This window comes from Mustelus asterias, unplaced genomic scaffold (genome assembly GCF_964213995.1).
Source record: "Mustelus asterias unplaced genomic scaffold, sMusAst1.hap1.1 HAP1_SCAFFOLD_3437, whole genome shotgun sequence".
NCBI lineage: Eukaryota > Metazoa > Chordata > Chondrichthyes > Carcharhiniformes > Triakidae > Mustelus > Mustelus asterias.
The window spans coordinates 499-28,347 of NW_027593382.1; the positions used below are offsets into that span (position 1 = coordinate 499).

A 27,849-nucleotide genomic window follows, 5' to 3' on the forward strand; every position below is an offset into this window, starting at 1 on the left:
CCACCAAGTGCCACCATATCCCTATTACAGCGGGATGACTAGAACTGGACACAGCACTCCAAGTATGATATTGCCTAGGTTCAATGCAAGTTTAGCATAACTTTTCTACTTTCAATTCTATCCCTCAAGAAATAACCCCCAGCCTTGGTTTGCTTTTATTGCCTTATTAACTTGTGGTGATTTGTACATTTGTACTCCCAGACCCCTTTGCTCCTCCACCTTGTTTAGATCCTTTATTTTCTAAGTAACATGCAACATCCTTATTTTTCTTACCAAAATCTAATACCGGACACACCTATATTAAAATTTATCTGCCAACAGTATATCTATTCTGAAAGTGTGCTAATGTCTTGTAATTTGCTGCAGGCTTTCTCAGTGCCGTGTGTTATATATATCTCAAACTCTAAATTGTTATTTTAAATAGCGGACAACAGTGGTCTCAGCATTGATCCTCATTGGATCCCACTTACCCTAACCCCTGTCACTCTGGGTAGCTACTCTTTAACCCCCCTCCAGCCCCACCAATTGCTTGCTGTCCTCCAGCTAACCTTGCCCCCTTGGGTCCACACCTTATTCATTCTGTCTATTTTGTGGTACATTAAATGAAAGTATTTTGGAAATCCAGATATATCACATCTTCTGCACCATTCTTGTCTACATTCTCTAACTCTTCAAAAAAATAACTGAGGTTGCTCAAGCACAATTCTCCTCTTAGAAATCCACGTTGGCTGTTCGATATTATATATCTTTTTTTGCTTTCGTTACCTCACACTCCTGTTTCAGCAAACCCTTCTGCTTTCTCTCATTTCTATTTTTTTGTTTAACATTTTTTTTAAAAGCTCGTACAATACACACGAAATTAATTTACGATGCATTCCATTAGAGTTTGTAAACGCTGGATTTTTCACGATTGTTCCAAAGGAGACTTCACGCAATGTGCGGAGGAATCGACACCGTCTCCGAAGCGATATCATTTACTGTATATTTCATTCTTATCACATCGTTCCTTTTTCATGTGACGTTTTCATTTGATCGTTTATAAACTTAAACTTATTCCCGACCATTGCTGAGCGAACGGGAAGCTCATGAGCTTTGGAATTATATCGCCGTTTGGGTCAGCGCGCAAAGCTCATACTCTGCGCCGCTAGATGGTGCCCTTGTGCACTGAATGATCTCCAACCTGACACAATTTGCTCTCCCCCATTTCTAACTCCCCAGTCCAGCTTTTGGCTGGCTTATTTCGCTCTTTCTGTCTGAGTTTCAATTCTCTAATTCCCGGCTCCTTTTCTGCTTCTTTCTCCTTCTCCCCTTTTTCCTCCAAATCACCTTTAATCCCACCTCTGAATACATTCCTCACCAAAACTCTCACACTCCCGTTTTCCGATATCTTATACCAGCCATTCTTTTAAAAAAACAACAAAAATGCCATGTCTTGTAGAAAATATTATGCTTTCATTGCAAATAGATTTGCCATCTGAACTAGGCTATGGTTGGACAGGCTTCTTATTGTTAAACAACATTTCCTCAGTTAGAGGATCTGATAGAAGGTGAAGGCAGTTTGACAAAAAGTTCAAATTTGCAATATTGAATACCGCAAGAAACCCCAGGGTGTTCCCGCGTGCTTTCTACAATCATAATAACAGTAAGTCTCACGAACCCGCGCCCATCTACACTTTAATTTGAAACAAATCGAAGATTGAAAGGAAATCCGACTTTGGGAAGAGATAATTGAATAGCCCCAAGCCCCAGGTCCTTCTGCCCCTCACACACTGCCAGGCAGCGCTGTTCGAGAAACTAATCCCCGTAACAATGTGAGGGACGGGACTCAGTCACAGGTGACGTCCGACTCAGTCACAGTCCGACGCCAAGAACTGAAAGTGGGGAAAATAAGAGAAATAAAGAGAAATAAGACAAAAAAAAAACTGGGAATAAGTGTAATAACGGTCCTCCCAATCTTTCTGAATGACTAGCCCAGATATTGTAGCTATGACTGAAGGGTTGTAAGGCAATATTTTTTGCCAGTTAAGTTGGAATTCATCTCCAACCCCCTACCCCCCGACTTGTGGAGTCAAATCGAATGGAATTTAGGCATTTATCATTAACTCCATTCCAAACTAAGCAACGATTTCGAAGCTTTTCATCTTTAATCGATCCACCAAAAGGCATATTTCCTTCATAAAGATCCCCACCCGTACAGCTCGACCTGCTCGTTGTGCAGACTGCAGCGCATAAGCATATTGGTGACATGTCCCGGTGATTTTTTTTAAGTCCATGCCACCCTGACTGAACCCCACAGCCCAGAGGAATTTCCAGCGAATTTCCCCTCACGAATTGCAATAACGTGTGTGGGATTCTGAACTTCATTCTGCCCTAACTGCCCTCCCCCCTCCCCCCCCCCCCAACCCCTCACTCTCCATACCTACCTTAGGGTGACAATTCATTCAAACGCTTGTACTGTTACCTAGGAGGGATTTAATACCCGGCAAGGCTCGCTTTTGCCTAATCGATAGGTTGAAATCATTAACTTTTTCCAATGTTTTTCAACACCAACTGTCGTTTAAAGAATGGACATAATTGGGACAATTTGTTAGTTTTAGAAGACAAGTCACAAAAGGCAAATACTCGATTTATTGCATTCACTCACGTGTGTGTTGGAGAGAAAAGCTAGTTAGTATATTTCAAACATTCAGAGTATCTGAAATAGAGACGATTCCTCTCACACTTCGCTCTAACTGGAAATATCGGTAACACTCGCAGTTTACATTCGATTGTAATAAGAAATCTTTAATAACTAAACTAAAACAAAAAAAAACCCGGAGTATATATGCCGCCTCTCCACCCCCCCCCCCCCCCCACTGTCTATCCGCTGTTGTAAAGGGCACTTTCACACTTTGCTCTCTGTGCATTCAGTTACTAATACCTGCCCACCCTATTTATTAAACAGGCGTGGACACTCCAGTGTCCATGCATTTCCACTCATTTAATTTAGCAACATTCTGCTCCGCTATTTCAGGCGGCACTTCAGGGTTCTCGCCGAAATATTGATTGAAAGTGTGTTCGGGCTGCTTTTCTTTATTTTGTTCAACCTTTTCCATCCCAACGTGCCATCGATTAATCGAGAACAGCAATGCTGGTGCCCTGGACGAATATCACTCCTATCTGAAGGTGAAGGCCAATCTGTATTGTACCCCCAGCCCCAAGCCTCCCTCCCCTGTTTAAATCCAGAAAGCGTGGAAGACTGCCCACCTTCCTCGCTAAGACTGTGACAAGCAGTGTTTGGACCATACCAGCTCCCAGCAGTGAGCTGCATGTTGGAAGTGTTCCATTCCCTCCAACTCCAAACCTTTCCATCTAACCCGGTCCTCCCTCGCCCTGCATTCGCTTAGCTTTTTAGATAAATACGCTGTTAAATTGATGTTGTGCCTTCGCAGTTGGCATCTCTTCTCCGCACCTTCAAAACCCCCCGAGTCGAAGTCTTAATATTCGATACATCGGGATTGGTGTGGGGGTGGGGGCTGGGTGGGGGTCTCTGACCTGCTAGTTTTGCCCGCAGCTCCATTGAGCATCGCCAGTCTCCACTTGTGACAATAAAACATCTGCTCGCCCTGAAATCAGGGTGCAAGCGATGGATAGAATTTTGCACACACACACACACACACACACACACATTCTGAAAGAAGGGTATCCGCAACTTATATCCTTCCCGAAGTGATGTTATTTTGACATCTGTTCTGGCTGTAAAGCAGAGAGGATGGGGCTGTTAAACGCCGGCTACAGAAACTCGACACCTGGGCTTGAAACTGCTAAGAGTTCTAATGAGTGGGAGAGCAGGAACAGTGTCAGGGTTTTCGGGCTGTTCGTATCAAGCTCTGAATCGCGTCGTATTGAGAAAAAGGAGAATGTGGCACCATGTTGAAGATTGCTACCTGTTGTATTTACAATGAAGCTTAACCTGAAATGTTATTAAATCTTAAATCTTACCCAGTTATAAAGGGATATTTTTACAAGTGAGATCTGTATTCGCTGACACTGAAGAGCGCTGTGATTTAGATTTTAAAACCGCGTTCTTGAGATAATAAGATTCATACATATCATGCAATTTCTTGTTTTAAAAAAACATCCCCTTCTTAAACGACAGTAAATTTATGGTACGGGTTTGAGTATCATTCGACATTGTAGCAACTACATGTGTACTTGCATGTATGAATGTGTATGTGTGCCGCGCGTGTGTTTGTATCTCTGCGTGCATTCGTCTGTGCCCCTGTGTGTGTATATTTATATATTTATAATTGTGTGCATGTATATGTGTCCCTGTGTGTGTGTTGGTATTCCTGTGTACATTCGTCTCTGTCCCTATATGGGTGTATATTTATAATTGTGTGCATGTATATGTATCCCTGTGTATTGATATATTTGTGTATCTATGTGCATTTGTCTGTGTCCCTGTGTGTATATATGTATCTGTGTGTACATTTATCTATCCCTGTGTATATATATATGTATCTGTGTGTTCATTGGTCTGTGTCCTTGTGTATGTATATATTTGTATCTGTGTGTGCGTATATATGTGTCCCTATATATATATATGTATCTCTGTGTGCATATATCCATGTCCCTGTGTGTACATATGTATGTATCTCCGTGTGCATTTATCCGTGTTCCTGTGTGTATATATATGTATGTATGTGCGTTAGGCTGTGCCCTTATATGTGTGTGTATCTCCGTGTGCATTTGTCTATGTCCCTGTGTGTGCGTGTGTGTAGTCACCACTATGACATAGGAGTTACCAGCCCCTTGACCTCCCCCCCACACCCTCCTCCCCCCCCACCCCCCCCCCCCCCCGAACACACCCAAGCTGCTAAAGACCCTGAAATAAATGTTGTCTGATATCCGGTAGGTTTTACTGTATTATATAAAATAATTATATTGACTATCGGCCCCCCGAGAACTTTCCGAATGTAAAAAGTAAGTTAAAGAAGATTGTTGATGATATGGAGGCTCAGTGAATTTCCTAAAACTGAAGGCACTTTGCAGATCTGGAGATGTAATTCCCAGATTAAGTTGCAGAACTGTTTGGAGAGGGAGATCTCGCATTCTGTGATGTCTGTACAGTCAAATGGACCCAAGTAACCTCGTGGGAATTGTTCTGTAGAAATTATCCAGGCAGGGGACAGCTATAGAATGTGTTTCTCAGCAAGAAAAAATGTCAATATTTCATCATGGTTTTTTTCAATCTAAAAAAATCCAGTGGGGTAGATAGTATTTTTAAAGCAGAGAATTATTTGTACCATTGCCGTTTTTGTTATGTCAGATATAAAAACAAGAACAAAACATGTTTTACTCCATTGTCAGGACTTCTTGTCAATCATACACACACCGCGCAGCCATTGGCTTAAGGGGGAGGCGGGCTTTACCATATTTGGTAGCCATCGTTCAACCTATTCCACCCCCGCCCCATCTCTAGCTGCGACCCATTTGCGTGGGAGGGGGGAGGGTGAATGGTTTTGTTACCCCCCTCCCCACCCCCCCCCCCCCCCCCGGGATGAGGTAGGGGTTGGTGGGGTAGCTCCGAGAGACTAGCTGCAGACAGACAGACAGACAGAGGGAGGGAGGTGAATTCTCACAGGGCAATCGGCTCCCGTCACTGACCGCCCCCCCCCCCCCCCCCCACACACACACACACTCACACACACACCCCACCAAACCAACCCTCGCCTTCCCACCCCGGGAGATCAGAGACCTAGCATCCCTCCCACCCACACCTTCCCCCCCCCCCCCAACCCCTTCCCAAAAAAAAAATCCCCGACATCATTCAGAAGAGCAAATCTCGCCAGCCAGCGTTGCTCATACATTTGCTGGGACTGGCAGACAAGGCTGTTTGTGAACACACGCACACACACAGAGGGGGAAATAAACTTAGTGTTTCTAATTGGACGATGACACTTGGTGTTGTGAAGCCCGGTAGCTCGACTTGATCTTGTGTGTGTCTCAGCCCTCACCTGCTCCTCCGCAGACCCCCTCCCCTCCCTTCTGACCCCCTGTTTTGGGGGAAATATTTCACTTACAGGGATCACCATTCTCCTCCCTCTCTCCCCTTTAGTTTTATTCTTTCTCTCTTCCCCCCTCCCCTCCCTCCCCTCCCACGAATTGAGTGATTCCCCGGTGTGTGTGTGTGTGTGTGTGTGTGACAGGCGGACCCGCAGTTTAAGATAATCACTGGCAATTGGCATTTCTCCTGGAGGATACTTGACTTGAGCGAAAACTGCGTTTCAACATCTTCAACCGGTTTCTGGTGGCTTTTATTTTTTGACGGCAGAGAGGAGGAGGAGAGAGAGAGACAGAGGCAGAGACACACACTGAGAGAGAGAGAGAGAGACAGAGGGGGAAAAAAGCTTGTTTCCATGTTTGGGATTCAGGAGAATATACAGCGCAGCGCGGGCAGCATGAAAGAAGAGCCGCTGGGAAGCGGGATCAACGCTGTCCGGTCCTGGATGCAGGGAGCCGGGATCATGGATGCAAATACGGCCGCTCAGAGGTAGGAAATGAATGTATCTGAATTTTTCTTCACACATGCAGGCATTCTGTGTGGATATGTTAACAATACATGGTGGCGAAAGTCGGTTTGGAACTCTAACCAAAGGCTATATATATATATATATATATATATATAATATATGTATATATATTTAAATTCCAACATATTTTAAACATTCCGTTTCATGTTTTCCCCTTCTAATCATTTCCCGTCTGGGCTTTTTTAAAAATCTTGCTGCAGATGAGGGTGAAATGACACAATTTGACATACTCAATATAGACGATGATTTGTTTGATTTCATTTTCCTCCATTCCCCGTTATACCGCCTGCTTTAAAGTGTACAATGTGGCGCTAACTTTATTTTAAACCGCCAAACTTAGAATAATACATTTTACAGTGAGAGACTCCCAGACTTTACTCCAAACATCCCAGAAGTTTCCCGGGTCGCTAAAAACATCTCCTCACAGTTGACACCGCAATACAACTCAATTAGGGAATGTTCCAAAGTCTCCCAGTAATTCAGATATTTCATCTATCCAGTTGTCACTGGGAAGTTTCTAACTTTCAAAAATAAATGCAAGTTTTATACATGGTCTTGGAAGAGGCGGGTATTATTATTTTTTTAAAAATTGGGGCGCGCGTTTGCCATTTGTTGGCCCTTTTCTGTCCCCCCTCCCCTCCCCGACTCATCTTGCTCTTGTCTGCCCGCAGTGGAGTAGGCCTGGCCCGGGCTCATTTCGAGAAACAGCCGCCCTCCAACCTGCGCAAATCCAACTTCTTCCACTTCGTGCTGGCTCTGTACGACCGCCAGGGTCAGCCCGTGGAGATCGAGCGGACAGCCTTCGTAGGATTCGTGGAGAAAGAGAAAGTAAGTTTGGCATTTTGTTCTCAGATGGGAAAGTTTGAAAGGACAAGGGGAGCAAGTTTATTGCAGGGAAGTGTTGTCTGGCGGAGCGCCGCAAGGAGCTGTGTCTGTGTCTGACCGGCTGCATATCAGCGAGCAGTCAGAGCAACACTGATTTGTACAAAACAGACAACTTTTAATGTTTGGGAATATTTTCTCATATTGAAAGAAGGTTTCTATGTGTAGCTTTATACACAGACATGCAAAATAAACGGTGCTTAACTTTGACAAGCTATATAGATTAAAATGGGGGAGGGGAGAGACATTGTAGACATTTTTGCCAAAAATTTCAGATTTGAAATAGAGTAAAATCTCCCAAGTTCTGAGCGAGTGGCCTCACTGATCTGGAGACCGGAATCTCGCGTGTCTGAAACCCGACAGCTTAAAAAAGTATGGATCTTAATTGCTCTTTCACTTTAGTTGTCAAGTTTTTTTTAACATGCCCATCCTTTTTGTTAAAAAATTATTCCAGGAAATAGGTGGTGAAAAGACCAATAACGGGATTCATTACAGATTACAGCTGCTCTACAGTAATGGTAAGTGGCCTGTTACCGCCTTTGACAATTGCTGCTAACTCTTGGGGCTAGCTCTCCGGCACCGTTCGGGGTGTGTGTTTGGGGCGGTGGGCAACGGGAGGTCCTACCCTGGCTACTCGGATTATTTCCCTTCGATTTCTTCTCACTGCATCACCCGCGTGTGTGGAAAGTATAATTTATTTGGGAGCTCTACGCTGTTTGAAAGCTCACACGTTGTCCCGGCCAAGCTGTGCACATTTCACTGGCGCCCATCCGACACTGTCTCCAGCGCTGTCCCGCACATCTGTCGCTGGGCGAGATTTTGATCCGAGCATTTCTGCAGAAGCCGGAGTCGGAATGGTTCCATTTGCGTTGTCCCCTAAACCCAGTTTCTGCATCAGTAAAAGTGTGTGCATTGATCATCCAACATTCCAACATTATATAGCACTTATCGCTCCAAATCCATCGCCCGCCGAGCCCGCTATCCAAATCCAATACATTGTTTTGCGTTCTTCATACAGATTGTGTTTTAGTGTTCTCAATCTGAATGCGGGAAGGAGTAGAGGGCTGGGTGGGAATATAAATTGCTGCTTCCAATATTTTTAAAATAGCAGCGACGAGGCCTTTTGAGTGAACCTGACAGTTCTTCATTCAATATGTTGTCACATTCAGGGATAAGGACAGAGCAAGATCTCTATGTTCGGCTGATCGACTCAATGACCAAACAGGTAAGGTGATCTTTATTCCTGTGACTGCGAGGATTTTTTTTTGTTTAAAATTCTAGGAAGCATGCAAAAAAGGATTGACACCCGTTATAATGGTGCCCGCAGGGTTGAGATTAAGCTACAGGTCGTGAAGATATCGTTACTCCAGTCTGCACAAACTGCCTGGGTCTCCCCCCCCCCCCCCCCTCCCCACCTCCCCATTCTAATCGGATTGCTCTCAAACGGTCAAAGTCAAGGAAACTGCTCAGTGACAACAAACAGAACCCGGTGCGTTTTGAGGAAGTCAGACAGAGGTTCTGGGGAAGTTAAATATTGCAAAATGTCCCATGTGTCCAACGCAAAACAAACAAAACATGAGAAAAAGTTTTCTAACCCCACTAGGTAGACTGGGGTGAAAGGGGATGTGGTGAATGGTTAGCTGGGGAGGGGGGATCTCCAATGAATTAAAATTGAGAGAGAAATCGATAGAGCGCGCGAGAAGGGCACCCCCACAATTTCCAATGGGTCTGTGGCGGGAGTTGCTGTAATTTAAACGTGTCAATATTTCAGAGTGTGGGTGGCTAAAGGGTTTTATGTTCCTATTTTTGCAGATCGATCCCCCTAATTCCACTTTTAATCATCCCACTTTTTTTCTTATTAATGTGCAATGTGTTTTAAAGCGTGAAGCGGCCGATTCTGTCAACATAACTGTGCAAGTTATTCATTTTAACAGGAGGCTCTGCTCATATTTATTTACGTGACTGTTTTGAGTTTTGCCAGGTTAGCTGGCTCTCTAGTCATCGTAAACAACTCTCCTGCAGGACTAAATACTCCAGTTTGTTATAAATCACCACTCCGTGCAGCTCTAGGCGAGAAACAACTCTAAATATATATTCACTCAACTTTATATTCACGTCAGTCAACAAGCAACATTTTGTCCGTTATTTAGGCAACGCAGATCTCTTTAATTTAAATTTAATTTCGGTGTTTATATACTTATTGGTAGTAAATAATTATACACTTGTATGTTCTCACGGTTTAAGACTCATGGTTGTCATTTTGTCCCCCCACACACACACCAAACACTCACCTCCCGCGCCGGAACATACTTATATGTAATGGGCATATTTCCACATGCCCATTACAGTGTTTTCCCCCTTCTTCAATCTCCTGGAGTCTTTCGTCAATTTCAAAGCGGCTCCAAACGGACAGCATTTTACACCAAGAATAGGATTCATTTTGGAATGCATAAACATTATGTGTGTGTGTGAGAGAGAGTGTGTGAGAGAGTGTGTATGTGTGTGTGTGCAATCTTCGTCCTCCCTTCTCTGCCACGTTTGGTTCTTAATGTACCCCGCTTCCTGCTCAAGACAAACCATTGCATCAACAGGCAACTCTTGTTTTGAAAATATCTCCGCAGCTCTTTTGATATTCTTTCTGAATGCGATTTCCTGCTATTGAGGGCTGCCAGACCAGGTCAGAGAGAGACAGAGAGACGCATCTGGAATCAGAGCGAGAGAGATTTTCCCAATTTCAGCTCTAAAATATTGATCCACATTCAAACAAACCCGCATTTTAACAACTTCAAAAATATACATCAGACCTTTGTTAACATAATCAATAGGCCATTAATCACAATGCCCAACAGCTACTCCTTGGCGTGCGGTTATCTGTACAATATATACTTTCGGATATAGTATAACATTGCGGGAATGCCAAATTAACTCGAGTTAACTTTTTTTAATGATGTGGCCACGCCGCTCTCATAGTAGCCTGTTGTTCTAACAATTATTTTCCGTCTGGACTACACGCAGCCTTTAAAACCAAACACCCTACCCACACACACACACACACAGAGACAGGGTGCCCTGAGGTTGGGAATATATATTTATATTGTTTGGAGGACACCCCTTGATGTGGCAGATTGGGAGTTGTCCAGAATGAAAGGAACGGAGAATGTTTCCCATTAAATCACTGTGATTTCTGTGAGTCCGTTTTATTTCCAAGAAGGGTTGAAGACAATGTTGTGTCCCGCGGCTGTGTTTGACCTCTTGAGACTGATTATCTGAATCCATCAAACTTCTGATGTGGCCATATATAATGTTTATTTTTTTAATTTTAGCCCGGTTTCAAACACACACACGCACACACCCAGAGACAACATCAATTCTGAAACATCGCAGGGGTTTATACCTTACAACCTACATAAATCTAGTCAGAGGGAATATTATTCTAAATGTCTGATCGCATGCTCTGACGGTATGTGTAATAGAAGAATAATTATCCGCATGCATTAAAAATGAATGAAGTTTAAAAAATCCCAGATAGCACTCCGATCAAACACATTGCTTTCAAGGGCTTCTTATTCCCACTGCTAGATTTAATACATTTTTTGTTAAATCATTTATTAATATATTGCTTTTACAACGTATTCATTTTATATAAAAAACAGGAGGAATGCTGATTAGTTCTCTATTTTCCTGATTTTCTCTCTCGCCTCTGTTGTTGGTTTCTCTTGTGTGTCTTTACCAGGGAACGAGGTTAAGCTTTCACACAGAAAACAGAGCTAGCGGAAACAACAATAAACACATGCGAGCAGTTGGGGTGGCATACTGAACGGAGCTCACCATCTGTCGGCGAATATCTCGCCAAATCTGCTGCCCCATTCCTTCTCAGCTCAGCTTTGTCTCGGGGCCACAGTCTGCCTAACACCTCTCCCCCCACTCCCACATCTCCAATCCCCAGCCCACTGCGATCACTAGATATCCCAGAGATACTCTCACCTCCCCCTCCCCCCCACCCCCACCCCCCACCCATCCCTTCCCGATTGTGCATTCTTACATCACGTTAAATTGCATTCAGAAAAAAAACATTAAACACACCACACGCTGTATCCTTTATCTGGGCGAGGAATAGTGAGACATACCTTGTGGAGGGACTTTTTTTTGCAAATGTGGAAATTAACATGAAATTAGCCAACCGTGTAATGAGCATCCTATATTGGATTTCCATTTTGGTCCATTATTTATAGTGGTGTAAGTAATATCGAAAATATACGAGGTTGCACAGAGTGCGTCACAGGATAATTGTGAGTGTAAAGACTAGGAATTATACAGTAATTATCCAGAGTTACAGTCAGTTCACCTATTGTGTCTAAATTCATAATTTTATAACTATAATAGTTAACATGAAATAACAATTTGCGTGGAAGGTATTTACACTGTGTTCCCTCTGAAATCAGATAATTCTATCTCTCTTTCGCTCTTTTGCTACCTTTGTAACTGCCCCCTCCCCCTGCTTTTAGCAATGCAGCCCTGTGCCCTATTGTGTGCCACCGTTCACCTTTTTGCAACACTTGTTCATGGTGCAACAACCCTATTTGAAGTGGCAGTGAGGATGTTTTTTTCCAACATGGAGTTGTTGCACCCTCTTTGTGCAGTGCTGAGGGGGGAGGGGGGTGGGGGGATGTCCTGATTGGCATCCAAGACAGATGAGTAAATGTCCATCTCGAATATATTATTGGCCACGCCTTTGGACCAATCGATAACCATAGCTGCAACCAAAGAGACTACAACATTACTGCCAACTTTTACAAACTAGCTAGCGCCTACTTTTGTTAACAAAGTACCCCCTGGCTCTGTAAAACCGCCATATCCGAAGTACGCCGATGTGAGCGGAAAGGGCTGACACAGAGGTAAATGTATACTGTGCAGCACCGTCCCCAGGGCCCGAACTGGGCTCAATTCCCCTCCATTTCTCCAAGAAAATGTTGGCAAGTGTTTCTCAGTTTGAACTAACAAAACACATCGTCTCCTGCCAGCTTGGAAATCTAGATTCATGTGCAAAAAAAATCTGTTATCCAAACTTTTAAGAAAAGAAATACTTGCACGGTTGATATTGATGTAGTGTGTGTGAGGAGAGCATGTTGAGATCTAAGGAAGTTCCAGAGTTAAATGTCTCCTGATGATTTTATTTTTAAAATTCCCAGCACACTTTAATGATTCTGAGTGAAATTCAGAAGGCAGATCTGTAGATATGAACTGAGATTATTAGTAAACACTGAGTCAACAAACGTTAATGCAGACCTTTAACACGTAAAAATATCCCCGGGGAACGAGAGCAGTGAAAGGTAAAATACAGACTAACAAAGTAATTCATTTTGTTCTGTGATTGGGGATGGACATTTGGATATAATATTCTTATAAATTGCATTTTTTCTAGCAATGCTATTATACCTCAACAGATTTGTACTAGTGTAAAATACTGTAATATTTTCTCTGATGTCAACGATTTGATTTGGAAAAAGTTGTACCTCGGCATCGATGACTGTGGAACTTGAACGTCTTGGTGACATATAAGTTCCACATTATATATAAAAGAGTATGATGGTTGTGTTACTGAACAGAGGAGCTGGGTAATCCAGACAACCTGAGTTCAACTCCTGCCACGGCAGACTCAGAACTTGAATTTAGTTGCTAAAGAAAAAACAATCTGTTGTATTGCTCCCCCCACCCCTCCCCCTCCGAAAGTTGACGAATATCTTTTAGGGACGAAAACATGCTGTCCTTATGCAGTCTGGCCGACATGGGACTCCAGGCCCTCAGCAACCTGACTGATTCTTAACTGCTCTCTGAAGCAGACTAGCAACACACTCAAACTGGTTGGGCAATTAGTGACAGAGAGATAAATGCCAAGTTTAGCAGATGATGTTCACATTCTGACATTGAATTACCAAGACGGCAAAAAATAATCTGCAGGGAAAATGAGCGGGGAGGTGAATCAGCGCTTTAGAGTTCAAATATTTTCTTTCTGTCACAGGCTATCGTGTATGAAGGGCAGGACAAGAATCCAGAAATGTGTCGAGTCCTTCTCACGCATGAAATCATGTGCAGGTAAGAAAGTTGAGAGCTGTCCTAACCCCTTCAGATGGGTTTTCTTAATGCATTGACTCTTTTCTTTTTGACCAGTCAGTTAAACCACGCCTGCTTGTTTAAATAACAATATAGCTTTGAGCATTGTCTCTACCACCCCCCTCCCACAAATAAACTTAATTATAATCTTAGCCGAAGGTTTTTCTATTGCGTTCGTTAAGTTTGAAGTGCTACCAACTCTGGACAAGCCATGAGATAAGCCAAAGTCGTTTCTTATAGCAAGGACTTCCAGAAGTAGGGTTGCAGCATTTGAAATGAGCTTCAAAACTATTTGTGATCTTATTTTTTAGAAATTGGTATGCGTTAATTTCACCGTGGTTTGTGTCTGGTATGTTGCATTGATATGTATTGTATTGGACAGAAGCATTGCAATTTCATTGTCCCACTTCATGGAAGATCATAGTCACGAATGTTGCTGTTTGGATATAGCAAAAAATTTGGACAAAACAAGAATCTCCATTCTTTATCCCTATCGTCTCCCAGCTTATTCATTCGCTTCCCTTCTGCCCGTGATGTAGATTCCCGGATTCCCCGAGATCTCCTGTCTCTCAAACCATGTGTAAGCCAAGACAATGATTGTGAGGGTGGGGGGATATTTAAATAAATATATTGCACCCAGGAGCTGAGCTGGGTGTGATTCTAAACTCCTCTAATGTCCTTGCACTTACACTTTCGAACAGGAACCGCTGAACATTGATCAGGACCAGGAAACCTGGCTGCTATTTTCCCTCCTTAACCTTAGGGGCACTGAGGCCAATTTCCCCTGCCGCCCCAGCTAACTGGGAACAGACCAGGGGTTGGAGTTGGGACCTTCTGGTCTTGATTTCACTGTTTGGCTTGGAAGATTTGCGAGATTTGACAAATTATTCCAACTGTCTAATGACATTTATCTCATTATAACAAATTCAGGGATTTAAAAAAACCCTCCCATTATAATAAATGTTTCCCAAGCTCCCAGCTGGACTGCATTAAAGCCTGTGGTGTCCAAGCCCCGTTAAGACAAACTTTGCAGCAGAGAGCAAGTGATTTATTTCAGGACGCTTCCAAAGCATCATTCGTCCCAAGCTTTCGGCTGCCTAACAGCAACTGCACAGCTGTAATTATTTTAGCAGTCACAGGAAGTGGACAATGCCGTCAAAAAAAATTCCCATATGTGGTTCCAACACAGACGTAAGTGTCGGAAAACCGCAGCAGTCTGTTTTGAGGGAATATGGTTCCAGAAAGCAACTCAGAATCTCAGTAACATGACCTCCCTCCCCCTCCCCTTCCACCCATCCCTGTTCATTTCGTAGGAAGAGCTATTAAGAGTCTGTAATGGCAAGGTTTGGGTATAGAGGCTGAAAACAGCTGGCGGCACTAACTAAAAATGATCTTGATATAGTCACAACACAGCAAGGAGCTTGTCCTAGAAATTGTCCTTGATCCAAGTTCCAAACTATGTCATTCAAAGGAAAAGAAAACTCTGTGCACTTTGATAGTGCTGCGTGAAAATGTATTGAAGTCATTCCCACAGTGACTTTGGAAGTGCGGCAACTAATGTAACTTCATTTAATTTGGGAAAGACCCACCCCTTTATCGCAGTGGCTGGAGGTAGCACACTGTGTAACCTTCGGAAAGATCTTCATTTCAAATGCCTGCTCCAGACGGAGTTAGCCGACACCCCTCCCCGCGCCCCCCCCCCCCCCCCCGCCCCCCCGCCGCTGCCGCCACCACCACCACACACACACTCCTGGGCAGCATTAGATGCTGCTGTAACTAACTGGCCCCTGGTTAGACCGGACAAGACTCCCCACTCCCGATTGCAGTCAAGTAACCAATCTTCTTTGCTGGGATTGTGTGTGAACATGGTACCGGGTGAAGACTGATTCAGCCTTGATTGCAGCTATATAGTCGGCAGATAGTCAGTGCGAGGTAGTGGAAGGCTTGCCAGCAATTGTCAAGTTGAACCTCACAGTCCTGCAACTTCAGGAGAGGAGTAAAAATCACAAGCCTCTTAACATCCGGTGAATTCATTTCATTTGGACACTAGTTTTAAGTGCTATAGTGTGTACGTGCAAGTGGACTTTATGCCTAACAATTGTTTTATAGTTACCTGCTTCCATAACACAAGTAGTAAAATTGTAATTTAAATCATTATATTTGACAGGCACAGAGTAACCTTACTGACCCATTTGTTAAAGTTACTAATGGGTCCTTATGAATAATAAATGCTCGAATGGACCCATAATACTGCTTCCTGGTAACCAAACAGGGAATGTCTCTTAACTTGTAGCATTTTAGTTGCATATTGCTGCATTATAGACTCAGGCCTTAGATTAACAAGTGCATAAATGGGGCGACAGCACATTTGCTGCTTCTGGGAACCATTTTATTTCCTTTCACTGGGGTGCTCTGCATGCCTTTGAGCTGCTTTTAGTGAGGTCGAAAAGACCCATTATTGCAATGGTCCTCCTTACAAATAAGTCCATAAAGTATTGAATGAATGCTATGCCAGTCATGGTGCTGAGCCATGGTATCAAACAACCCTCCTTGTGCATGCTGAATTAGTTAGCCCAAGGTAGGGTAAAAGCTGAGTGTGCTTCTGTCAGCCTCAATATCTTTGGACTAAGAGGGGCATTAAATATTTAGATCTTAGTGCCCACTGATCCCCGATGGAAACGCATGTACAAATGGATGAGTATGGCTCACATGTGTGTTTGTATGTGTGTGTGTGTGTGCATTGAGAGCCTATGTGGATGTGTTTGTGTGTAGGTGGATTTATTGAGTGCCTGGAAGTTGGGTGTCTTGGAAGTGTGCGCGCATGTGTACAATGGCTGAGGACAGATTGAACTCAACTATGATGGTCCCAACAACTCTGGAGCTTACCTGATGCTCATTAGCTGCTGGAATGCCTGGTCTGAAAGGGTGGTGGAAGCAGAGTCGGTCATAACTCTCAAAAGGGAACTGGATATATATTTGGAAAAGAAATGGATTTAGCCCTATGGGGCAAAGCACAGATATAATTGGCCAAATGGTCGCCAACTGAGGTTGTATGAGCATTGGCATCTATAAATTCACAATAAAGTGGAAGTGTGAGTCTGCCACTGTGAGACATTGAGCAGATTTAGCAGCACAAATGCCTAGTTGGTCTAATGGCTCATGCATAGATTCTCCTATCTGTCAATGGAACCAAATTTTGGTAACAGTTTACAGGAGAGAAAGGGAGTAAACTGGGGAACACAATGAACAAAGAAACAAAAAAAGATCCTTGTGTTGCTGCTGCTAGTATTTAGATTTGCAATTGTTCAACATACAGGCTTCTCAAAGGATAGGTTTTGTGACAACTGGAACATCCTTCCCAGCTCACGAGGGTCCGCTCAATATTACTGGAAGGAATACATTTACAGGAAACAGATGGAATTAAAAATAATATGTCCTAACAACTAAACAGCGAGTTAAAGACAAGAGTAATTTTATCTTAAAGTGGCAACTTTGTGCTTGATATTTCTTAAAGTGGGACCGAAATTATTCAAAGCGTTGCACTGCTTTTGTGTAAAGGCTGATCTCAGGGAATAGGTCCTGTGATAAGATAATGTGCTGCATGTTCAGGGCAGAATGGTAAACGGTGTACTCTCGCTGTGACTTTTTTTTGTTCATCACGAAGCATCCCTCTTAATCTGGACTGAACGCTGGCTAGATTTAAGCTTCTTTATTTTGTGACCCAAAACGTCAAACTTCAGGGTGACTTTATTAAAAAAATAAACTCGTTAAATTTATTTGTTTTGCTCTAAACTTCGTACGATAGATCTTATATGAACTGTAGCTTTCATTTGTGAGCATGGTTGTGCAAGGGCTGGTCATGCCAGCCAGCCAGTGTGCTGTTCTGGAGATACCTGTGCCAGAGTCTGTCTGCCTCTGCAACAGGGGCTATCTGTCTATCCTCTGTGGATGTTATGTCCTCGATTTTGAAACATAAACTCTGTGAGAACAGTCTACATTTTCAGAAATTGAATTCTTGTGGGACGTTGCGCCAGTCGGGTTCTTTTGTGCAGTTCGTTGTTAAGTGACAAATGATGCAGCAATGCCGAAAATGTTTTTTTTGTTAAGGTGCTCCGATTGAACAGAAACAGTTTTTTTTTACAAATCCAGGGAACACCACGCAGTGCTGACACTTATTGATAATTTTCTCCTGTTGATCCGAAGCTTTTGACTCCTGGCTGAAGTGTGATTCTATACATGTTAACAGACAGTCCTCTGGCATTTCTCTCAAGTGGGCATTCTTCAGGCTAGGCGTTGTGAGTGTCGAGAGGATATTTGATTGGGGCGGGGGTGGCGAATCATTACAGCAGAACCTGACCCTATCTCCTCACGTTGTCTACTCACCTATGCAGTCTCCAGTAGAGGTTGCTAGTGAGTGACCAGGACAAGATTTCTGACATAATACTTCCCTCCTTTAATGCAGTGGTCATAAGACCAAACACAATGCGCTGGCTAGGTAACGTGGACCCTTCCTGGTCCGGGGGGCTGCTGCAGTTAAAATTTGTTGAGCCATTGGCCAAGCGCGCTAACATTTCCACCCCTTGGTACTCTCATCCCTTTAGCCTTTTACTTTGTGGGAACCTTGCCCCGAAACGATAATTTGTCTTCCACACAATGAATAGCTGAGCTCATATTTGACAATTGTCCCCCTTGTTTATATGTTTGTGTGTTGTGGATTTGCAGTGCTCCGTAGGTGAGGGGTCAGGTCAGCTTAGGGGTAGCTACCTAAAATTCCCACCACCGTATGGTCCAGATTATAGGAAATAGAAGAACCACGCGGATAATATATTTCAGTGTGTGGAAGGCGAAAGAGAGGGGGGGTTGAAAAAAAAGGCACGTTGTGAAAGGTCAGCCAGCTGATGAGGGAGATTACAGGTTTCATTGTTGGCTATTGAAGCAGGGTTTTATTGGGGCGCTGTTTGTTTATTACTTGACGTGACCCGCCTGATATGGGAGCTGTCACCCATTGTGTTACTAATACTGCTCTGAATTGCAAATCCCACACCATTCTGAGCAGGGGCTGCAGACACCCCCCCCCCCCCGGCCCTTCCCCTCTCCTTGGTCACCACATTGCAAAACCCATTTTCTTAACTCTGCATTATTGTCAGTGCAACTTCGGATATGCTGAATTTGCACCGGGTACAAATGTGCCCTCCGTTAGAAGCATAAAATGAGAGCCTGTTTGCCATTAATCAGCTCAGCTAATTGCTATGCGCTCCCATTACCCAGATGGTGTGAAACCAGCTTGCCTTTTGGTAACAAAAAAAATCCAGTTTCAGTCAAGGTCTGTTTTCTTAACTTTTTACTCCCTTTTTAAATAATGTGACTTCACGGCACTAACATATGTTATATTAAGGGTGAATATTATTTGTAATGAATCATTTTGGAGAGTGACCAATAACGTTAGCAAGACCACTTCAACCCTGGGCCAGTGCACATTCGGTGATCAGAGTGAATGCACAATGATTTTTAATTCTCCGCACAGTTGTACTGAGAACTCGTTTTTATCCCCCTCAAGTTGAGAGGATTTCTTATTTCAGGTCTCTTGCTTAGGTTGATCTGGCTTCTTAATCTTCCGCTGTTGTTTTTTAAACGGGTCCGGCGACATTAGCTTTAAAGACAATCAGAGTAAAATGATTGTTAGATTTATAATCCAGATAAAACTCTTGTAGATTTCTGCAAAGCAGTCTAGCAGCGGGACCCGGGCGCAGAATGCCATCTCTTATTTAAAAATAGAAACAAGACACACACAAAAAAAATCACAGATGTCCCATATTCGAAAGCAGCCTGAGTTGGATTAGTTGATCTCAGCTGGGGTTGCTGTTGAAGTGCTCCAACTCTCCTCAGTGTGGCCCCCTGGGCTATGGAGGAGAATAAATCAGTTCTGGTCCCTGCTGCTGATCCTTATCCATTCACCCTTGGTGCATAGATGTGGATGTGGCGGAGAACACTGCACACAGAGACGGCCCTTTTCAGCCTAAAATGTTGATGTTCCATCGAACCTCCTCCCGTCTTGCTTCATCTGCTGGGCGAGGACAATGTATGTGCGGATTGTGAAGACCCTCCATCCATGCCCAGGTAGCGTGCTGACAATTGACTCGGCTCCCTAATGAATTAGGGCCATTCGGCTGAGGTATTGCTGCCCCTGGAATCAGATCCCAACATGGGATATTGGGCCAGGTTGGGGGGGAGGGGGTTGGACAGAGGGTGGCTGGCAACAACCATTTGCATTTATATAGCACCTTTAACATCCTAAAACTTTCCAGGGCACGGCACAGAAAAGTTATCAAATACACTTTGACAATACGCCACATAAGAAGGTATTAGGGCAGCTAACTAAAAGCTTGGTTAAAGTGGTAGACTGTTAGGTTTGCCTTACAAGAGGGAAGATAATAGTGCAGAGAGGGTTTTGAAGGGAACTGCAGAGCTTAGGGCTGGGGCACTTGAAGGCACAGTGGCTCATGTTAGGGTGAAGGAAATGGGAAGTGACCGTATTTTACCAATTAACACTCTCCTGTAAGTACACAAAGGGTTAAATGCCTCGCACATTAAATTGCACCAATAGACTGACTAACACTTGTATGTAATTCTCACATTAGTAGCATAGAGGGGTGTGGTGCGCCAGAGGTTTTGTGCATGGCATTGTCAGAGATGCCAAAAATATAACTATTTACTAACATGATCTGAAAGTTCACTTCCTGCTCATTCTATACATTGTGCTGTAGCAATAATTACAGCAGTCACATTGGATATAATGTAGAGTGTAATTGTGTGTAACCCGGGCCAGAAACCTGGTTAAATGCCACACTATAGGGCACTGATACTTCTTCTTAACCAAATGAAACTAAGTTAAGGTGCAAGACTTTATTTTCAAAAACTGTTAGAGTGCAGTTTCTCCGATACAATCTTCAAGTGGCCATCCTTCATTTGGGCATCTGCTCTGTGAGCGGCAGCATGTTTTTTGCCTTCTACAGACAAGGTGTGGCAAATGGACTTGATCGTATCCTTAGGCCTCCAGATAGTGATCGGCAGCACAAGGGGAGGTGTTGGTGTAGTGGTATTGTCTGTCACTGGGCTAGTAATCCAGAGATCCAGGGTAAAGCTCTGGGGACCTGGGTTTGAAGCCCACCGTAGCAGAAATTTGAATTCAATAAACATCTGGACTTAAAAGTAATGAAACCATTGTCAGTTTGGGGAGCCTAAGCAGCCCATTTGGATCCTGAGTGTGGCCCACGAGATATTTTCTTGACTGTTGCCCACACGCAGGATTGCGAGACTTCGCTGGTTTCAATCCACGTAGTTTATTTTTTCAACGGCATGACTAACGTGATATGCACATCAAGCAAGGGAACATGAAGTGAAGTGCATGCAGATTACACACAAATTGACTGTGGGAGCTGTGCACTCTCTCTGTGCATCTAGTTGAAACACCTCTTCAATCAGCACAGCCTGCAAATCTAGGTATGCAAGCACAGTTAGCAAATTTACCCTATGCTGTGAGACCGTCTTGAGATGAAGGAGGCTCACTTACTAGCCTAGGTTGCCCATCACTGGACTAGAGACTGAGGAAAGTTGCAACTCCTGAAATGTTGAGTCAGCTAACTTAGCAGAAATTGGGTTTCAAACTGGGCACCAGGTACTGGCTGCCTGCACTTACTAGGCCATGACATTATATTTTAATAAAGTATCACTTCCAGTGTCGTGTGAACACTATCTGACTAATCACATCAGGTTAGTGGGAGCCATCACTGACTAACACTGATAAATATTCATCACGCCAAGATGTAAACTTTATATGTGCTATCATAGCTCTCTGCTGCTGATGCTTATATCTTGTGAAGTGAAAGTCTCACAGACTTCCCAAACGTTTGAAAAACATTACTAAATGGTCTTCTGCCTGAAATGAAGTATAGTACATTGAATGAAAGGGGTCAAGGTCTTCCGCTGGCTACCCCCCAAGGTTCAAAGGTGAAGAGACAAGAATGCACAGAAAGGAATGAAATTGTGATGCCAATATTTGACTTTAAGAACTCAATGGTCGTGAGAGAAAGGAAAGACAGGAGTACAAGGAGTTCCATGATGTTTGAAATCTTGGAAATGAATTAAGAAATGGTGCAAGGAGATAGTGAAAAGGAGGGAAGAGCTTCTATTTTGGATAAAGCTTCCAACACATACAAACACTTCTTGCCAAGAAAATGTTTTTCTCAATACAGTATAAATATCAGAAACTGTTAACTGGACTTGTAGCAGGAACCAAAATGGCAATATTCCCACTAACTTTCAAGTAGATGTAATTTACACAAATGTGACAATCCAATCCAAAGGGGAACTAATGGTTTTTTAAAATTGCTTCCCGGGATGGTGTCACTGGCTAGGCCAGCATTTATTGCCCATTCCTAGCTGTCCTTGAGAAGGTGGTGGTGACATCAGGAAGAAAGGAAGGAGAGAAATCTAAGAACAGATGAAGGAAAATGAGTGAGAAATAGAATGATTCACTTGTGGCCCCGTGACTTGCAATGGCACAAATCCTAGGAGAAGAAGGAAAAATGTTCAGAAAATTTACAGATGCACCTGTCTACGGTTGTATCGGCCTATGCTGAGTATCTCACTCTCCACACTCAGTCTCCTGACTCATGATCTATTGCGTTAGAACATAATTCAATGCAAAGCGTATATGTGGCAATCCTCTGGCAATGCTAAAGCAGGGGGCTTTCGTACACATGCTAACTATCTGGAGAGCAGAGAACTCTGATTTTTGGGAATGCCCTCCCACCCTACCCCCACCCTCACCCCCTGCCCAGCTTCGATTTCCTAGAGAGCACTGCTATTCATGAGGTCTGTTGGAAGGAGTGGAACCTTTCTCACTGCCTTTGACCAGTGCTTTAGTTCCTGATATCAAGGGAAACTGTCTCCTTTTTATGTTGAATGTCATTAGGTGGGAGAAGTAAAATGCTCCTGCGTCCACTGCCACATTATTAATATGCTTAGCACAAAGAAAGATAATTGGGCTCCAACAATTACAGTCATCTCAGTCCCAGGACATCACTGTAGGAGTTCCTCAGGGTAGTGTCCTGGGCCCTAACATCTTCAGCTGCATCACCAATGACCTTCTCTTCATCATAAAGTCAGAAGTGGAGATATGTGCTAATCATTGCATGGTGTTTAGTATCATTTGCAATTCCTCAGATACTGAAGCAGTCGTGCCTGTAATCAACAAATCCTGGGCAACACTCAGGCATAGGCTGGTAAGTGACAAGTTACATTTGTGTCACACAAGTGCTGGTCAATGCCTCCAACATGAGAGAGCCTAACTGCCTCCTCTTGACATTCAATGGCATTACCATCATCAGCATCAACATCCTGAAGATAACCATTGACCAGCAGGTGAACTGGACCAGTCACACAAATACTGTGTTCTACAAGAGAAGGTCAGAGGATAGGAATTCTGTGGAGAGTAACTCACCTCCTGACTCCCCAAAACTTGTCCACATCTACAAGGCACAAGTCACGAGTGTGATGGGATAATCTCCATTTGCCTCTTGAGTGACCCTACACCACATGGACCGTAGCTATTCGAGAAGATGGATAACTACCACCTTCTTAATGGCAATTCGGAATGGGCAATAAATGCTGGCCTAGCTGGTACTGACCATAGCCACCCTAAAATAAAACATCTTTTGAGAGCCATTGGAAAAGTGGACCATAATAGATGAAATATTAAAGAGGAATTGGTATATATTCTGTTCATGAAAGAGGGCAATAGCAATAAACTTTACATGAAGACAGTGGAGAGTGCGTTTGCTCATATGGGGAAGTTGCAAATTTGTACAAGAACAATAGGACATAAATGACCTCGGTTGTGTTTTAAAAGGTTTTAACTCTTTAGATTCCACCCTCCCCCACATTTTGCTTAAATTCGGTGCCCATTTACTTCCAGCCTTTGCCATTCTGCTGTGCGAAGGCCTGATTTCAGCCAGTGACTGTTTCACTGAGGTATATTCACCATCTGTGATGGTTGTAAGATGAGAACCAATGAGGCTGACACCCTAGTGCTGAGGAGGTTTGTCCATCTATTGTTCTGGGAGGGGACTGCTTACCTGCCTCAGGTGAGTCCTGCTTCACTGCTCATCTTTTACAAAGGCACCTTTTGCCTCCCTAATTACTACCAGCTGTCTAGGGGAAGTGGAAAGTAGTAATTTACTTATATACAAGTATGGTCTCCTACTAATTCCTACCCTTGACTTGTACTGCAAAAGGCTTGGCAGTAGTTACTTAACCATTATGTGGTTGTTAAATTGTACCTACCCTGCTTGTTTAGCACAGGGAGAGAAGGCATCAGTAATTTAAGCCATATGCAGCAATTGTTCTGTACTGATTTCTGACTCTCCCTCTTCTCCCTTTCCTGCAGTCGCTGCTGTGATAAGAAAAGTTGTGGCAACAGGAATGAGACACCATCGGACCCGGTAATAATTGACAGGTACGAACAATTGTTTGCTTTTGATTATTGTGTGACACCTGCCCTGTCCGCAAGTGGTGCTGGTACATTGGCTTGTGGTCGTATGTGTACGTGCTGGTGTATTTTATCTTGGACATGTATGAACGGCTGGTCTCTCTTGTCCTGTTTCGGGTTCTGCAATCGTGTGATTCACTTGTGAAAGGCTGGGAAATTTACAGGTGGTTTTTGTCCCTCTTGTTGACTCATCATAATGAGGAAATCCTTTCTGCTTGCATCTTACTGATTCTCCCTCTCTGTGGTTTAACTAATGTACTGCATCAGGCAGCTGAGTACATTCATATATGTATGTATATCCATTCATATAGTATATATGAAACCTACTACCTTGTGGTTCTGAGTGGCTGGAGTCAGAGAGGCAAGAAGTGAAGAATTTAGAATTTCCAGATGAGCTTTTTTTTTCAGTTTTGTGCTGGACCTTGTTTGTGGAAGCATTATATACAATTAGAACCTTCTTTGCAGATGGTTCAAATAGTTAAAGCACTGCAAGTGTGGGACTGAGCCATTCAATCCTCAGTCTGTGTCAGCTTAGCATGGCTTTGGCCAGAATTGCAACACTGCAGTTGGCTTCTGTGTCCCTGAGGTGTGCGCAGGAGTGAAGATCAGCCAGGATCCTTGCTCCTGATGGCCAAGCAAGTGATTTATACCAGGGGGGTATACTTGAATAATACTGGCTCAGGGTCTGGCCTGGCTGGTGCTGTGATGGCTTCCATATCAAATTGCCTTTCAGCAATTGCACACAAGAAGCAGGCACTCGGGCAAGGTAGAGGAAACCACCCCCTAGGAAACTGTGCTCCGACATTGGTCAGGGGAGGAGAAGAGAACAAAAATGGATGGATTGCAAGAAAAAGGAGCATAACCTTTAGAAAGATGAAGCAGCACTTTTAGATTGTGTCATTATTATAAGATTGAAGAGCAGGATGGCTTATTTGTTGCAGCAGTTAGAGATGGATCCCATGTGTTTGCTGTGTTGTTTTATCATATGCACTGAGCACAGGCAAAGCCAGAATTGAAGGTTTCACTTCAGTGGAGTATTATTGAGAATGTCTGTACGCACTCTGGGTGCATGTACAGGCTGACACATTAATAGCTGTTACCGCTGTATTACTGCCAAGTAAAGGCAGGCTTCACTTCTTTCACCCAGTGTTTGTTTTAAAAATAACAAAGGCATAATATGGTGGGATGGTGACTCTTTACATTGACAAGGCTTGGTGGTCCAGCAAGCATTCGGGAAACCGCATTGCCTCCCATTCATTTGGCTCAGTATTCAGCTGATCAATGGATGCCCATGAGCAATGACAACCTGATGGAGACTGTGCCTATATCTGCCAGCTAAGTGCCGCTGCTTTCTTAGTGTGGGCCTTGGTATCTTCAGAGGTACCACCAGTATCACATTCATGTTCCATCCAAACCTGGGGCTGAAGGTGCAGTAAGGTGGATATTTTCCCTTTGGTGAAAATTTTAGGCAGAACAACTTGAAAGGGAATGTATTCTCACTTTTTGAGGAGACTGTCAACATTCATGTTGTGCAATTGTGAACTGTTTAGCAGTTGAGTAATGGAGTTGCTTGGTCCACCAAAGTCTGTAAGCTTTCCTTGCAGTCCAACCTGATTTTTCTCAGTCGTCTCAAAGTTAGATTCCCTGGTGGATAGGCAGGCCTGTGCCACCTTCAGTACACTTTTCTGTTTTCATCATCATTTGCTGAGGAAGATACAGCGATGCGGACTGACTTCCCTCCTCATCCACCATCCATGCATTTCTTTGGGATTCTCATGGAATAAATAGATTGCAGTGATACAACTATATAGAATCCTGCCTAGGGCTGAAATCTCTCGATTTCTCACATGAAAAGACACATGGGGGGAGGAAGGAATAGAAGGATGTATGGCAGGGCTCGATGAAGTAATGGGACATATATCAGTTGGGCCGAATGGTCTGTTTCTGCTTTGCATATTCTATGTAATGTAACCTGAGCACATCATAAATGAGGATGTACCATTGCTGGGATGTACAAACGGAGGCTCTAAGTATGGTGGCACAGTGGTTAGCACTGCTGCCTCACAGCACCAGGGGGTCTTCCTGGTTCAATTCCAGCCTCGAGTCACTGTCTGTGTGGAGTTTGCACATTCTCCCCGTGTCTGCGTGGGTTTCCTCTGGGTGCTCCGGTTTCTTCCCACAGTCCAAAGATGTGCAGGTTAGGTTGATTGGCCATGCTAAATTGCCCCTTAGTGTTCGGGTAGTGTCAGTGTAGGACTTACAGGGTAAATACATGGAGTTACGGGGATAGGACCTGAGTGGGATTGTTGTCGGTGCAGGCTTGTTGGGCTGAATGGCCTCCTTCTGCACTGTAGGGATACTGTTATTCTAAGTATCTCAGCCAGGAAGGAAGGGCAGCCTGTGGTGTCCTTGGCTGAGCCAGGCAGCCCGTTACATTTACCACAGGCTAGAGGTAAAGTGAGGGTGAAAAGTTAAATTCTCTGAAGCTGACGGCAGCAGCTGCAGCACTGGGAACAGAAAGGTGTGGCAAATACTTTATCCCAATGCTTGGTTTGGGGTTTCGACATAAAATTTCCACCTCTGGGAATTGTCTCGGGGCTCATGTAATCTCAACTGTGAGTCGGCCGGCGAGTTATTGGCAGATACAGACGGAGTTTGGCACTATTCGACTGGATCTGCTGCTCTGGCAGTGTAATTTAGGCTTTAGATCACTGGGGTGCACTGCAGCTGAGAAAAAATAAAATAAGCCAACTAGTTATTAACAAAATGGAGTTTGTTCTTTTAGTGGAAAACTCAAAAAAGACAGGGACAGAATGGAAACGAACTTGGCCAAGGATCGAAGTCACTTTCCAACTACAAGAACACCTCAACTGTGGCTTATAAAGATTAGGCAGGACATTCACCATTCAAACAGGGCACCTCTCTTTCAGAACAGTTACAGATCTACTCCTGTCTCTGGCTGGTTGAAGTGGCCTTCATCTCGCCGCCCATTTCTCTTCCATTCCTTGTATTCTGTCAAATCTTGTTACGTAATGCAAGCTCTGGTTGTGAGGATACGTGGTGACACAGGGGTTTGGTGGGTGGAGGAATGTGTGGTGATGGTGGGGGGAGCGGTGGGAGTGAGGAAGCATCTCTCCTCATTTACTTTACTGAAATGGATGACCTTACAATGATGTGATATCTGTAAATCTGTAAATTCATAAGATCGGTTGCAGATAGTTGGGGTCAGCATGCTGAGCAACTTCCTGAGGGGGGGGGGGGGGGGGGGGGTGGCCGGGGGGGGGGGGGATGCCTGCCATCACCACATCTTGTCACATGTGTGCGGTAGATCTCTGAATGGATGTGGAAGTCCAAATGACAGGTACATAGGCCAGTGCCAATCTGTCACTTCTACAAAGAATATGGAGACCTGGGCATCCCTGGGTAATTCTGAGTCTGATTGAGGGGTTTAGCACTATCAATAATCGACCTTTGCTACCTCCCTCATTCCCAATTCACTGCCATGAGATTTCAGGCTCTCACTGGCTGCTGTTTATTAATGTTCCAACTGTTTCCATTTCAATGTAGATTTAGTTTTGACTCTGCTTTGACTCAGTGTGGACAGAGTGTTAATACTGGTCATCGATCTATGATGAATGTCATGTTAGGGATTTATATTGAATCGCTGTGAAGCTTTATATGGTGTATAACTGTAGTAGGGTCTGAGCTGTCTACAGATATGTATATTCATGG

At 43.8% G+C, this 27,849-nt stretch overlaps 1 protein-coding gene across 1 annotated transcript; it reads left to right on the forward strand.

Annotated features, from left to right (window-relative positions):
* Positions 1-5,875: 5,875 nt before the first annotated feature.
* LOC144490564 (transcription factor COE1-like) lies at positions 5,876-24,084 on the forward strand (the record flags this gene model as incomplete). Its single annotated transcript, XM_078208282.1, has 6 exons — positions 5,876-6,535; positions 7,247-7,403; positions 7,912-7,975; positions 8,627-8,682; positions 13,477-13,550; positions 24,016-24,084. Coding segments are annotated over exons 1-6 (554 nt in total), but the record flags the coding sequence as incomplete, so codon positions are not given.
* Between the last annotated feature and the right edge of the window lie 3,765 nt (positions 24,085-27,849).